General features: G+C 35.6%; 1 protein-coding gene across 3 annotated transcripts in view; it reads left to right on the top strand.

Moving 5' to 3' along the window:
* The window catches only part of LOC136027704 (uncharacterized), an 84,963-nt gene that overhangs the window by 62,265 nt on the left and 5,838 nt on the right, over nt 1-16,860 (top strand). For all 3 annotated transcript variants that reach the window (XM_065705157.1, XM_065705159.1, XM_065705165.1), the window contains exons 7-8: nt 4,517-4,667; nt 14,466-14,895. In XM_065705157.1, the coding sequence (XP_065561229.1) occupies nt 4,517-4,667; nt 14,466-14,895 (581 nt within the window). The remainder of the gene's footprint in view (nt 1-4,516; nt 4,668-14,465; nt 14,896-16,860) is intronic.

Genomic DNA, 16,860 nt, shown 5'->3' on the forward strand with positions numbered 1-16,860 from the left:
AAGCTCTTCTGTCAGTTGTATAGAACGCTTGCCCATAATCTATAAAACTGAGGACTAAAGGTGTTTGATGACTCAACCATTTCTCAGTTATTAACCTAAGAGTAAAAGTTTGGCTGACACATCCTTTAAACTTCCTGAAACCGCATTGGTCTTCTCTTAAAACTTTGTCTACCTCGTCTCTCAGTTATAAATTATCATAATACTATGTAATTTGCTACCTACAGAGACTAGGCTAATGCTTCTATAATTACCATACTCACTCTTATCACTTTTCTTATACAGGAGTTTAATTAGGGTTTTCCTAAAATCGTTAGGTACTTCCCTTTTTTCAAAAATTATATTCGTAATCTCTAATAACTTATTTCTAACTTTTAAAACCAACAAATTTAAAAAATCATTTACCACACTATCAGCGCCTGGGGCCTTAATATTTTTTAATCCTTTTAGTACTTTTATTAATTCTTCCTCACAAAATAAATCTTCCTTCACATCCAAAGGGTCACAAACTTTTTCGTCAAATTCTATATCTTTTCTGTGACTTTATCTCGGTTTAGTACATTTTCAAAATGTTCTGCCCATCTCTCTTAACTCTTGCCTTATCACTAATTGTGACCTCGTTCCTATCTTTAACTGGGAAAAGTTGGGATTGACTACTCCCTCTCAATTTATTAACATGCTATTACAATATTTTACTATTATGCCGTCTAGCTGCATATTCCAGATCTTCAGCAATTCTATCACTTAGATAATTCTTGTACAAGCCGCTTCTTCTCTCTATTAAACATAAAGCCTTCTCACTAATATTCCTAGCTGCGTTCTTTCTTCCCTAAGACACCATCAGCAACTTTACAAACTATTTTCCTAATATTATTCCATCTATATTGAAGATTGTCGAATTTTAGATTCTCCAGTTTAATATTCAACTGTTCCTTGAAATTTCCTCTCAAATTCTCTTCTTGGAGTTTACCAACGTCATAACTTCTCGGAAGATAGTATACCTTCCGAAATTTCAGCTTTAAATAAACACTAGACACTGCTAGATTTTTACTTTTAACATCAATAACTACACTCCTATATACCCTAGCATCTTGTGTTGATCACGCCAGTCGTTGGTTTACAATAACATAATCAATAAGGTCTTACCATCATTTGAATACCATGTTAACTTATGGGCCTTTTTGTGATCAAATCTTGTATTGGTTATAACTAGATTGTTATATGTACAAAATCGCAGTAGTTTGTAGCCTTGATTGATTTCTTTTCCTACACCAAATTTTATCTAGGCTAGGATACCATCTATCCCTATTTCTGCCGACATGGACGTTAAAATCTCCTAATAAAAACGGCATATTTCTACCTGGAACCATGTCTATTTGTTCCTGTAACTGTAAGTAAAATCCATCTGAGTCACTACTATCTCCATCAGTCGGTTCCACAAGGACATATGCTATTCTGACTGATACTCTGCTCTGCTCTTTTAATCATAAAATGAGCGATTAGTGTTCTCTTATTAGTACCTTTCCAGCCAAAACTAGACTTAGCAGCAGGTTTCTTATTCATCATGAGCTCCACTCCCTGTCTTCCTCTCTACTCCCTGCCTTGTGCCCCCATCCTTCCTCTCTGTGTCCCTGTCTTTAAAATATCAGCAATTAAAAGGAGCTTTTTGAGGGAATAGCGAATAAAAAGAAACTAACGGCTACAAAAATGAATCTTTTAAAATATTAGAGATTAAGATGTTTTTAAGGAAACAACAACAAAAAAAATAGAAAACACTGGTGTGGAAAACACTTTTTTTTAACATTAAAGCTATGTTGTTACAAATAACTTATGTCGAGAAATATCTTTCCCGTCAGTGTGGTGTCTTTCCCCTTAAAAAACCTATAAGCCTTGAGTGTCATTCGTACTTCACTAAAAACTAAATATAAAGATTAAACTGAAAGTTTCCTCAGCCCAACCATCTGTATATCAGGGGGGATCTTGCCGCCTTAACCTACTCCTTACGCTAAAGTTTTGCCTGTGTTTAACTGAAAGCATTACTGAATTCAATGAATGAAACCAGTTGGTTAATAGTTGCATATTTTTCGATTGCCTTTCAAAATATTTCAGTTCTAAATTTTATTTTCTCAACTAAATAGGGATATATAAACCGTCCAATTCTAAATGTACTATGAAAAAGAACCAACTTTTTGTTTTGACTTTAATATGTTAGCAGCTTTTGTCTTAGAGCATTTGTCCTTGACGCATTAGATAAAAAGTTAAAACTATGGCGTATAGAGCCAAAGTTTAACTTTTGGGCTCAAGTTGGGGTCTTGCGCAGCCTATTGTTTTGTTTATGTACATTTTAAAGGGACGCATTTACATGGAAGATCTTGGTGAAAAAGAAAAACTGTAAAGTACTCTAAAGCGCAGACAAAGCTTTATAGTTACGGCAACAAGACACTAGTTTGTAATGATTTTTCCTTGTCTTAATATTTTGCTTTTTTCGTAATTTCTCTTCGTTTTAGGTTGTATTTCTTCGTTCCTTGTAATTTCTGCTATTAAGCTAAATTCTTGTCGTTTTGTTTCAAGTATCGCTCTTTACTTTTTGCTTACAATCCTGGAAAAAAAGAATAACTTCTCCTATTTTTTTATTTACAGAAATTGTGTGTATATTAATAGCAGTAAAACTAGTAAATACTTATTGCATTTACAAATTATTGTCAGCCACATAAGTAAAGTTTTATTAGCCTCAGATTCGTAAACAACAAGACTAGAAATCTTGCATAGGTGCAGTCTGATGAAAATCAAACATCACTTTGGAAATATGTACATAGTGTGCTCTGATGTTGGAATTTTATATTATATGTACTTAATGTGTTCTGATTACGTCTAGATGCTAAGATTTTCGTCCGAATCCTTTGCAAATGAAATAAGTGTCCAACTTGTCCTAAAGTTATGTCCTTCCTATGTTTACCATCTTGCTTTTGAGATTCATGTAAATTTTAATGGAGCTTTAAAGAAAGAAAGAAATAAGGCTTTCGGCTGCTTTACGTAAAAGATATTAAATGCCAGAGAAATTGTGTTAATTCTCTGGCAAATTTGAAACTGAAAGTTCAGATGCCCAGAAAATCAAACAGTTCGTGGTAACGAACTGTAAGAAAGTAGTCAACGAAAAAGAAAAACAGATTTTTTTCCCTATGTTTATTTGTAGCAATTCCAGCTTACACTTGCTTGTGACACTCGTTTGAGTAGGACCACGTCCTTATTATACTATCGCCCCCCGGAGAGTACTGTCCATGTAGGCTTACTTCAGTTTGTTAAATGCTAACTTTGTATAAGTTCTCTACTTTTATGCCACTACAGCAGTTGCGGCCCTTGGTGAATTGTCTTTGCACTATTATGCTAAGACAATTTTTGTCGTAGCCTTACCTTAAGATGCGCACAGTGAAAATTTGCTACCAAGACCCTTTCTGCTCCCCGCTTACGTTCCATTATCCCCGAACCCTACCTTCCCGCCCGCAACAGACCGTCCCGTATAAAATCCCACAAAATCCCCAAACTGACTCCCTTCCCCGCTAAACGTGAAAGATATCGGAAGAGTTTTATTCTGAGTTTTGTTGAGTTATATAATAGCCAGGAAAATTAGTCATTAATTTTATTGTTATCTATTTATTTTTTCTTTTTGACTTTTTAACTAAGTGTTGACTTTTTTTTGTACAATGAATTATGTTTGACGTGAACGTCAAGTTCTTTCGATTATATATATATATATATATATATATATATATATATATATATATATATATATATATATATATATATATATATATATATATATATATATATATATATATATATATATATATATATATATATATATATATATATATATACATATATATATATATATATATATATATATATATATATATATATATATATATATATATATATATATATATATATATATATCTATCTATATATATATATATATATATATATATATATATATATATATATATATATATATATATATATATATATATATATATATATATATATATATATATATATATATATATATATATATATATATATATATATATATATATATATATATATATATATATATATATATATATATATATATATATATATATATATATATATATATATATATATATATATATATATATATATATATATATATATATATATATATATATATATATATATATATATATATATATATATATATATATACGAGTGCCTGTTTAGCGTAAAATTCAAATTCGGTTACCTGACTGTGGTAATTTTTTTTTAAATTCTATTTAATTCCAAATTGGGGTCCATAATGCGCTTTGTTTGCGTTTTGGATTCGCCTTCGAAAAAATTGTTTCATATCTTCTTTCCACCATAAAAATTTTTGCTGTGGGCACCCGTAACTGCAGACTGCTTTGGTTGTTGTTGCTTGTTCGCCTGTTGCTTGGATTGTTTTTTGTTTTTTTTATGTACAGTATTCTACTTTATTTTTCAGTTAGTTTCGCCAATTCATATTCTTCCCTTACCTGGGGATCAGGTGAAGATCCAACTGAAAATGGTGTTAAGAGCTATGAAATTGGTTTTAATAGCAAGGAAATCCGACAGCTATATCACACTCTGGAAAAAGCAGGAACAAGTAGCGAGCTGTAAGTTTCTGAGTTCATTTTATATTCCTTCACGGTATTTATTGGGGGAGGGGTTGAGCCCCTGTTCCCCCGAAATATTTGATTGTTACGATGTGTTCCGTATTCTCTTAAAAATGCTCATAAAATTTGTATTTTTTATAAATCTTCATTGTTTTACCCCCCCCCCCCCCAAAAAAAAAAAACGAAGAAAATTGAATCTTGTGCACGAGTCTGTTCACCGTCCTGTGTCCAATTGTTAGTTCAAGGTTCAAGGTTCTTTTATTATAACCAATATATACAAAATATTAGGTAACTCAAGGCTGAGAGTATAGCTCGAATGCAATTGAGCTACCTTTAAGAAACACTAAATATGCATAAAATTAAAAATAAAAACTTCTCTTAACCAAACTTGACAGAAATAAATAAAAAACAAATCCCGTGCCGTACGATACCACTTCCATCCTCCGCGCACCATCCTGAGACACAATTAAATTTACAACTTAAAACCAAGTGAGTCGTAAGACATCTGGAGGCCTCATGGGCGAACCCCAGAGACCAACCCAACACTAAAAAAAAAAAAAAAAAATATAAATATCCCTAAAAAAAAAATCAAAAAAAAAAAAAAAAATCATATTATTTAGATTTATAACTTTCAATCAGCACTCTTTTCAACTTCCGTCTTATAGCATCTATGCTTATATTAAAATCAATCTCATTTTTCAAACTTTCCCAATGTAGAGGAATCAAATACCTCAGGCAAAAACGCGACCTCTCTGTAACTACCTTAGGAGTCCGCAGATTATATTTACCACGGGTTTCAACTTGTGAAGATGAAGGAGAAGAAATAAGACCCATCGATGCAAAATATCTGGGGAGCTTTTCTCGTTCAAGCTTAATCTTAAACATAACACTTAAAAATTGGATACTTTGCCGAACAGGAAGAATATTATGAAGTGAAAAAAGGGTCTCTGTTATGGATTTTAAGGGGAACTTTGGTGGCGATGGCAGAAAAGGTTTAAGTATACGAACTGCTTTATTTTGTATAATCTGTAGAGGGGTAACATTACTTTTAAAAGTGTTCAAAAAAATAATAGATGCATAATCAAAATGGGATTGCACAAGGGAAAAGTAAATGGATTTAAGAGCGCAATATGGAAGAAGGTTTTTCAGTCTGCACATTATACCAACTCCACGGGCAGACTTTGCTCTAACCTGATTAATTTGCTCTTTCCATGACAAATTCTCATCAAACACAACTCCTAAATATCTTATCAATACAACCCTTTCAATAACAGACTCAGGTTCATTCGCAGAAATGGAAACTGATTCTATATCTGGAAACTTGTGACCCGTCCTGCTGTAAACAATAAACTTAGTCTTCTTTCTATTCAGAAGTAGTCTATTATCAGAGAGCCAAGTAGACAATCCATCATATGCGGATGTTAAATTGACCACTAGCTCTTCACGAGATTTACCAGAAACGGTTGCTGCAGTGTCGTCAGCAAACTGAGTGTCTATAGAAGAAACTCCAGTAGCTGAGCACAAATCATTAATGTAAACTAGGAAAAGCAGAGGTCCTAATACGGATCCCTGGGGAACACCAACCTTATCTGACTGCTGTAAAGAATCAGATCTAACATCATTATATATAAGTATCTGCTGCCTCCCATGAAGATACGATTCAAGTAACCTAAGGCAATTACCGCGAATACCAGCATTCGAAAGCTTATAAAAAAGAATTTCATGAGAAATGGAATCAAAAGCTTTCTGTATGTCTAAAAATATAGTTGCAGGCGTTTCTCCACGGTCGAGACAATCATTAATATGTTGGACAATAATAGCCATAGGATGATCACTGCAATGCTCTTTTCTAAATCCAAACTGAAGTTTAGAAATGTAATCAAATTTCTCAAAAAAAGAATAAATTCTGTTATACAGTGCTCGCTCTACAACCTTCGAAAAAGCAGAGAGTATCGATATAGGACGATAATTAGCAGGAAGCCTCGGGTCATCACCTTTATGTAGGGCCACAATTCTTGCTGATTTAAATGTTGAAGGATAGACACCAGTTACAAATATAAGATTAATAATGTGGCATAAAACCGGTGATATAACTGGGAATATTTCTTTGACCAAATTAGTAGAAGATCCATCAAGGGCTTCAGATGAACCGCTCTTCATTTTAGATATGATCAGTTTTAGTTCAATTTCAGTAACCGGGGAAAGGAACATGCTTTTATCAGAGGGAGGGGGCATATGATCTTTAAATAAATCATTGTTATTATTATTTGGAGAAACATGAGATACATTAGCTGTTTTTTCACCGATGCTTACAAAATGAGCATTGAGCAAGTTCACTATTTCCTGCTTATCGGAAGAAAAAGTACCATCACCACGTAACATTTCATTCGGAAATGAAGATTTTTGAGACCTTCCCAACAGAGAGTTAATAAGTCTCCAAGTATGTTTTTGATCCCCACGAGCTTCTACAAATGATTTTTCAAAATATCTAGCTTTTGCTTTCCGAATTAACTGTGTCAGGACATTTTTATACTTTTTAAACTCTTCTTTATTTTTAGTAAATGGGAATGACATAGATATTTTAAATAGCTTATTTTTTATTGAAATAGAGTGTAGAAGCCCGCGTGAGATCCATGGTTTTTTAGGGAGTGTATATTTTTTTATTTTAATGCGTCTCAATGGACATGCTTCATCCAAGCACTCACGGAAATATTTTAAGAACAGAGCCGTAGAAATCTCAGGGCATTCACATTCTAGAATTGCAGTCCATTCATTTAAATACAAAAGGTTCCCCAATTTATCCATTCCTTCTTTATCAACTTTTCGAGTTTGTTTAAATTCCGAAAATTTTGGTCTGTGATTAATTCCAACATCCGCAACTACCACACAATGGTCAGAAACATCTGTAAATATAATATGCGAAAGAGTAACGGGGATAGTAGAAAAAATATTATCAATGAGAGTAGCCGTATCTTCCGTAACCCGGGTCGCAGACCTGCATGATGGTAAAAGTGATTTTGATAGGTTCATGCACAGAAACTCAAACGATTTTTCATGCAAATGATTAGAAATTCCCGGTCTATTTGTCTGAGCTAACAATAAATTAATATTAAAATCACCCATTACCAGAACTTTCTCAGAATTCAAATTAGTCACATCTTCAATGAAGCATTCATAAATTCGCAAAAACTCTTGTAACGAAGCCGATGGTGATCGATAAACAACACAAACAAGAACTTTCCTATTATCAATCACACACTCAATGCAAATGCTCTCAAAGGTCATCTCTTGGTCATGCTTAGATAGTTGCTTCTTCACAACAAATGGAATATCATCCCGAACAAAAAGTCCAACTCCGCCACCCTGTCTATTTTCCCAATTATTAGATATAAATTTAAACCCATCACAATTCATGAATTCTGCATTTTCATTACTTAAAAACGTTTCACATAGGCCTAAGATACTTACCCTGTGATTACAAAGTAACTGCGAAACAAACTCGTGGCTACTAGCCAAACCTCTGCAGTTAAACAGTGCTGATCTTAAGTTCCCATCAAATACAAGTGTTCCTAAATCCCCTTCAAATAAAAAATCAGTAGCAGGAAGGCTAGCTAAATGATCATCATAAACACCTTTAGCAAAAGGGGAAAAATCATAATAAATATTTTTTAGATCAAGCTGATCATCGAGGCGGCTCCCCAATCCTCCCCCAGACTCCCCACTACTCACGTGCTATATATAAATTTCATCTTTACCTTATGTCCCAGGCAGGCACGACGGAAAAATGGAAATGGCACCGCACCACTAATCAGGCAAATCGGGTAAAAAAGTGGCAGAGAACAAACAAGACCTCGAAACCTGATTTATTTCACTAGACCTACTAACACTAGAAAACTAAAAAAAAGATCATACGCAAAAAACGAGGTTGTAGAACCCAACATGTACACAACACTGTGACAGAAGTGGCAAGAAAATCAATCAAAATGTCTATCACAATACTAATAATAATCACAAAGGGACAGCAATAACTAGTCCATCACTCTTTCCCAGGGTGACGAGGCCGTGGATTTGGATTCAAGCCAAAGCTTCGAGCCCTTCTGTTTAACACGCGTAAACTTTGCGGAATCTGATTCACGTAAATCCTTTGCTTTCGCAAGAAGTTCATTTCGAATAGCGTTTAGCTTGGGGGGAAGATCCGTGCACACACGAATGCCGCTCCCCTTCAATTTACGAACTGAGTTGAGAATCCTCTGAATGTTCTGTTCGTTTACAACCGAGATAAATATAGGTGCCGGACGAGGCCTTCGATTAGTAACGTTAACGGAACCACCAAGCATACGGTAGCACTTCGTAATCTGAATGGGGTCGCTTATCTCCATTGTATCAGATAAAAAAATTTTCACATTTTCTTCAACTGTTTGAGACGGCCGCTCAGTAGGCATGCCATGAATTAACAAATTTAATTTGCGGTCCTTGACATCACTTTCCAGTACCTGATTCTCCAGTTGATCACACCTTAATTTTTGATCCTCCAACTCCTTTTCCAGTTGGCCAATTTTTATATCTCGATCGGAGGCATCCTTTTTTAGCGTAGCTATTTCCCCTGTAAGGGACTGAATGGACTTGTTGATGTCTCGTTGAGAACGGATTACGGCATCAAGTTTTTCCGTTAAAATCTTCACTGCTTCATCAAAGTTCTTTTGTGATACTGCCATAATGATTGCAATAAAGCCACTTTCTTATTGATTTAATTCAGCATGTAATCAAGCACAGGTAAACAGTAAATCTCCGGGTGAGCCAAAACCGGTTAGTTATTTCACTTTGCAATGCGACAGTAAAATCCAGTCAAACCAGTCCAATTAGTTTTGAAAGCTCAAATACCCAAAGGCTAAATTTCCAGGCACATTACCTTGGAACATTTTTGATGGAGAGCACAGTCAAGGTAAAAACGAAGGACTGGTATTAAATTGGAAAACGGTTAAAAAAACAAACACTCATAAATCGTTTTTAAAAGGGCTTATTGAAAGGTGTGAAATTTTAATAAAGTAGCGCATTTGATCATTCCTGTTAGGTAATCGCCAGACAGCTACAATAGTAATTAAAGAGAAAGTAGAAGACATTGAGTAATGAGCAAGTTAGCTGACGATTGTCTCTTAATTCCCCCGAAAGCTCTCTATAACATTCAAGAGAGTGGAGTAAATAGTCTTGCATGCGGAACTATCCTTAAAAGGTTAGTTTCCTACCCAGTTGGACAACTTTACTAGAAGGTCATGAGATGCATAGTTTATTAACGCATGTTTCGTCGTTTGCGTTTGCCATGATGCTTATTTTTAAGTACAGGGTGTGACAGAGCTAGCGTCTTTTCTTCTTATAAAGTTTTTGAAATAAAAGTAAAGAGTTAAAGCCCAAAAAGAGAGTGCCATCTCGAACCCCAAAGTGCATTAACTTTATATGTATTTTACTCGTAGCTTTACAGATTGATTCAACTAATTTGATCAAACAGAGCTTTAATTGGGTATCAGTTTTCTCTACTATTAAATGAAATGAAAGTAAACTGAAAATAATACCAGAAAAAGTACCCCTTTCAAATATTGAAAGTGAATCTAACAATTTCTAACTCGGAGACTTCTGACTTTTGAGACATTGAAGCCTGTTAGTACCTTCATTATAAGAGCCAGTGGTAAAATATTCTTCGGGAACGCAAACATCATATACCAACAAATTTTCTAGTGGATTCAGTCACTTTTCTTTGGAAGATAGGCACGCCTCTTTCTTAGTGCCAAGCACTTGCCCCGTGCGTTTAAGATATGTCTGACCTCTTTTATTCTATGTCTAGGCCCCTCGTCACTCCTTGGTCCCAATGGTTCCAAGTCTTTTCCATATATTGTTCAAGCTGATTCATGAAACAAAAAAACGTCTATCTTTCTTTTAAAGACCAGCGATGTTAAAGAGGCCCGGGGCCCACTTTGGTCCTTTAATCGTACAATTTGATAATTATTGCATGACTCCAACTAAAACAAAGTGCAAAATGCCTAAAATTCGATTGCTGCAGGAGCAGGATGTGTTGGGGGGGGGGAAGCTGGAGGTCTTATTCGTGACTCTAATAACACAGACTGAAATTATTGCACGATTCTGGTTCAAATACGTTGCACTTTACCTGGTTTTCTGCTAAAAATTGGCATTAAAAGGGGTTCGCGGGGTACTGATGGAGGTACGTGTCGTATTTTTAGATTTATCTCCTCCCCCCATATAAAGAAATTATTCCTATTTCTTGAAGTTCCCACCCGATCTCTCAAGCCGTTCGTGAGCTAATGTAGGTGGCCTATGTTGTTAACCAGGGTATGCATAGTATCTTTTGATGTAACTCGATACTTTGTCATGAATAGATTCTACTTTAACAGAGGCTTAAAGTGCCAAAACGTTTTGGCAGGTTTGACACAAAATATGTTAATCCCATCTTTCCTCCTCCCTCAAGTTAAATTCCATGGTCCACATGTTCCCCCTACCAAAAAACCTTCCTGAAATTTGTGACCTGATTTTCCAAGCCCTTATATTGATACCACACGCGTGCTGTTTTGGTAACCATGCAACACATTGTGTCTAATTTACCCCAATGCTTAAGTATGAATAAATTTTATGTTTCATAGCAGCATATGGTACAAAACCTTTTGGTTGAGCAGAGGCAAAACATATTTAGTCCTTCCTCAATATACTTTGAGGTTCCCTTGTCCTTCCCTCTTTCCTTCTTCATCACTGCTTGAGTTTCAACTCTATCCCCCCAAGCCATTTCTGAGCTACTGCAGAAAGGCTATTTTGACAACTTGGATGCGCCCGGTGTCTTTTAATTCAGCTCTATCCTTTCACCGAAGTCAAAATTCAGTGGTTGCTTGCTTCCTTACCCTGAACACTTCTTGTAATATTTAGCTTGATTCCCCAAGCCATTCCCGCAATATTGGTGATAAGCGATTTCGATAACCTGGTAAAACACCGTGTCTCTTGATCACCTGGTCGCTTACCCGTGCACATATTAAAAGTCCCATTAGAGCTCGCAGTGTAAAACCATTTTGAATGGATCGGTGACAAAATTCTTTAGCCCTTTCCATCTCCCTTGAAATCCCTTCGATACAAAGTTTTAAGTCCTTCACCCCTCCTTCCTTCCCTTAACAGTGCCTAAAAGTTTCACTGCTTTAAAAGTTTAACGGTGCCCCAAGTTGTTCCTGATGTGATTCAGATGGGCTATTTGATGCTCCGTGTATGCATGGTATTTTTTATCTACTCTGTCCCCTTCTCCTCGCCAAATAGATCTATTTAACCCTACCTCCCTCCCCCCGTGAGTTTCAAATCGATATCTCAAGCTCTTCCTGAGATATTGCGGATATGCTATTTGTTAAACACGGTGCACTAGTGTCTTTTAATTTACTTTGCTAGTTTATCGTTAATAGATTCTGAAACCAAAGGGACTTGAAGGGCTAAAACATTTAGGCAGGTTTGAGATAAGATATATCTAGCTCTTTCTTCTTTCCCGCTCCTTCCAGTTAAAATTTGTGGTCTAAGATTGGCCCCTTCTTAAAAATCATCCTTAATTTTGGGTTGATCTCACAAGCCATTCTTGAGATACTGCAAATACGTGATTTGGACGGCTTGGCAACACATCGCGTTTTTTGATTATCTTGCTACTTAATTGTGCATAAATTGCCATTCCTATTGGAGCTGATAGTGCAAAAATTATGGGTAGATGCGTGACAAAAATCGATTAGCCTCTTCCACCTCGATTCAATAGAAAATTCGAAGTTTTAGGGCCTAGGGGGTGATGTCGGCCCGGGGGGCATACTTATAAGATCTTTTGACGTCTCAACAATATGGCTATATCGAAATTTGATCTCTTATGACGGAGTTAGGGGCTCGAGAAGTAGAAAAGGAGAGGGTTCGCTGGAAGCGCTGGTTGGCCTCCAGTCAGTTTTGGGCCTTAAAAAGGCCTGACCGGCCTTTCCATGCGAATGAGCTACGGAATTGGCCTTTTTCTGACCTTTTGTTGGGCCACGTTTTGAGTAGAACCAGTATTTTCTTTGTCCTTCTGTATTGTAACCCCTTAGGCTCATGACCAAAGGATATAGGTTTCATGTTGTCTGGGAAAGAAATTAAGGTCCTTTTTTGGCGCCATTTCGTATGGGAATGGGGATGTCGCTTTCCAAAGTAATTTTTGTAAATATTTGTACGTTACGCTGCTAGTGGCCCAAGCACGTATTGGCTATAAGCTTCAAACTGATTAGGAATAAAAGTTTGTTGGGGCGCTCATGCCGAAAAAAGCGCTGGAGGATTACCGGTTTCACTCCAGTCACTTTCGGCTCCTAAAATAAGCACTAGATTTTCAACCAATTTGGTCACCCGAAGTTTATATGACCATCTCTTCATACGAAGTATCCGGGACAAAACGGGACTTGGAAGTCAAATGGCTCTTTACTTAGGCATCGTTATAGTACTGCCTCTTATGTATGTGTGAAAATGTGTCAGTTGCATAACTTAAGGCCCTTGCACCTTGGGGCTGCAAAGTTCATGCCTCCACCCCCTTCTGGGGGTGGGTGGGTACGTATTTTTGTTCTTTTGACTATTGTGAGTGAAATAGCTATCGTTCATCCTATGCTTTTGGGGGCTAGAGGGGTAACCTGAAGGGAGTGTATGGTGGAAGAGGAGGGGTGCTGGCTGCCATTTCAAATTTCTACGACCATCCGTTCTTTACGAACAGGCAAGGAAAAAATTCAATTGGGAAATACCGCTATACCGCTATGTACTAAGTCAACACTGTCTGATCAGCGATACTGTTTTGACTCTGATTAGCTTTTGGTTGGACAGAAAATAACCGCTGGTTAGAGACCATTTATAAGTACCATCCTATTACGTACGGCGTGATTTGTCATGACAGGAAACTAATTGGCACGGTAAAATTTTCTGAATTGTTTTCTGCAGACCGCTAAGCATCTTGGCAATGATTGAACCGTATCAGTAACACTTCTAAATCACAAAAGCATGCTTGGCATACTGCAAAATGCTTCGATACAAAAAAAAATGTACGAAAATGGGGTTTGATCCGAGTACCTAGCAGTGGCGTCAATTCACGAAAATTTTGGGGTGGGGACAAATTTATTTTCAAACGTCTGGGGAGAGAAAGAGTTTGTCGTTTTTTCTTCATTTTTTCGATGCAAATACCAAAAAAAACATTTTTGTCGTTATAAAAAAATTTCAAAAAGTTTTTTTTGTCAAAATCTAGGAGAAGGGGAGCACAGGCCAACCTCCCCATTTGACGCCACTGCTATTTAGTTATTTAATGAAATACAAGTTAAGATGGTTACATCATGTTTTGTGGATGATGGGCTTCTAGAAACTTTTTTTAAAATTGAGCTGGGGCTAAGCGAAAAGCACGACATCCTAGTTTGAGGTGAGAGGCAGAGACCGAAGCACTGAATTGTTAGGAGGAGGAGCTTGCACAGTCGTATACCAAGAGCTCCGTAGTGGCTTGTTTTGTGCAATTTCTTGTTAGTTTATATTTTAGATTAGTTTATTACAAACAAAAATACAACTACCACGGTAATAATATTATTAGTTTCAGTAATATTCCTTCTTAAACTAGTAAAACATATTAAACTTTTTAAACTGCAATTAAGCTACAGATTATGTACACAGATACTAGAGGACAGAAATTTGCTGGAGTTTTTAATCTTTTTATTTGAATAATATTTAAGAGGAGGTTCTATGAAAATGATTGTATTAAAGATTGTATGAAGCAATATGTATTAATTTTAGGTTGCTTGAGCAAGTTGTTCCCCATTTAATAAAAGAAGAGGATATAACTGGGATAATATCCTTAGTAGATATTCACATCAAGATGCCTGAGCGCTTTCTAGTTTCTCTGTTGGATCTTGCCGCTGGAAAATTGGACACACATGAGGAGGAATTGGCTGCCTCAAACTTATTAGACAAACTACTCCTTATGCCATTTCAAGAAACAGTTTTGATAAAACCTTTGCGGAAAGTCAAATTGCGGGAAACTGTAAACATAATGGAGTTTATCTTGTCTGTATTGAAAGGAGACAGAGAAAGTAATTTAAACTCTGAAACAGCTGCCATCTGGTTATGTATTTTGCTTGATGCTCATTTTACGCAATTGGCTATTTGTCAAGATGAGAAAGTGAAAAGAATCTTGAATGAAGTCAATGAATTTGTTGATGCAGAGGTAAGGTCCTAATCTTTGTTATTTTTTCTACTTCTGCTTTATTGCCATTGAATAACTTCGAAAGTCTGTCAATAGCCTTTTTCAATTTAGAACAATTATTAGCAAGAGTAAAAATATTTAACATAGTATTATGTAAGATTAAACAACTTGACGTACAATCTTAAATTACGCTAGTGTGTTTCGTTTTACGGTGTAGTATGAAAGAATCTTTAAAGACTATAACTCTACATAGTCCATTGCTTCTTCTATAAATTCGATAAATTTTATAAACTTCAATTTTTTTTTTAAATAAATTCTTTCAACTTCTATAAATCTTTTTCTATAAACTTCTTTAAATTTCAGATAGGCTTCTCTCGTATGTTTTTTTTTTTCATTGTGAGACCTTCCAAAGTTGGTTCTGATCCTGGCTCCCAGTTTCCAAATAAAATTGCAGCGGAATCCATCGAAAAGGGGGTAACTGGCCCCTAAGCCATTTAACTAGATTTTATCTGAATGAATGAATTAATGTTCTGTGTTACCCATCTAACTACAAGAAAAACAGAAAACGATGGAGTACACTGAAAAAAAAGAAAGGAAAACAAAACAAACACGACATTAAGATATACACAAATTATCAATAATACTACAACTAAAGTAACGTGCCCTTCCATGGGTAAGAAGAGGGCTGGTTACTCAGTTTCTTAAATGTTCATCCTCGACCTGAAACGGTTCCACCACACCGAAACAATTAACGCTGTATCTATTCTTGAACCACCGAGAGGCCTGAAGCAAAAACTTCGGATACTTAAAATAATACTTTCACAACCCTCGCCTATCAGGCTCTGTAAAAATGTCCCAAAATATGGTCGTGATGGTCTCGATATATAATATGCGTGATTGCCACACTATTATATATTCGAGAAAGAGCGTTCCGTTCCAGATTAATTTGTGATATAACCACACTAGCATAAACAATTCTATGTTTTCGTTCAGCATTCCGAAGCAAAAGCTTTCGCGTATTCTTGACCCAATCAAAGACCCAATCGGGAAACCTTAATATGTGAGTACATTGGTGGGTGTCACCTCACTCTCACCTAGATAGACCTAGACGATCATTTCTCCATAGAATAGTTATAAAATTCTGTTTTTTAAGATTATTGCTAATGAAAGAAAGCAAAAGTATTAGCAAATCAGAGTGTGTTACTGAGCAATGTGGTTTAGAAATAGACCTTTGGTGCCAAGGCCCCGAAGGGTGTTGTAGCATATCTCATACACTACATGAAACCATATCTCTTGGATGATAATTGTGAATTCTACCGTGTCATGAATGCAGTTCCTTTACAGTTATTGTTTGGTATTAGTTTTAAAGTCAACGTGTAATTAGAAAACTTCTGAAAAACGTTCAGTGCGTGTGAAGTAATCGTCAAACTCTCAGTTCGATTCTTCTTTTTTTATCTGTACAGTATTTACTACATTTAATGGACATCCGTGAAACAGTTCATTTTGTAAACTATTCTTTCTTATTATGCGCTCCTTTTTCGGATATAGAAGAGTGAATGGCCTCTTACTTACTTTTCATGGCATTAAACGTGTAGAATATAATAAACATCCTAATCGAAAATTTTATAACAAGTATGGAACTTTTGTTTCTAAATCAGGATTTGTGGTGTCATTTCTGAATCCAAAATTCATAAGAGATAACGAAATTCTGCTTAGGTTATCCCCCCCCCCGCCAAAAAAAAATATGAATTTCTATCAGTATTCAAAGTTGTTCGATTTCTAAAAACTTAAGCTTCGAAACTAGGGTATTTGACTCAGAAAAATTTGGGAATTGATAGAAAAAAAATCGAAGTAGAAAGAGTCACAGAAGGAAATCTATTTCAGGAATACCAATGTATGCTTTAGTTCTAGAAGATCAAGATCTGTCTATCTGCACTGAAAAAAAAAATCATCTTGTCCAGTGAAAATAGTTACCTCTAGGATATC

This window comes from Artemia franciscana, chromosome 1 (genome assembly GCF_032884065.1).
Source record: "Artemia franciscana chromosome 1, ASM3288406v1, whole genome shotgun sequence".
Lineage (NCBI taxonomy): Eukaryota > Metazoa > Arthropoda > Branchiopoda > Anostraca > Artemiidae > Artemia > Artemia franciscana.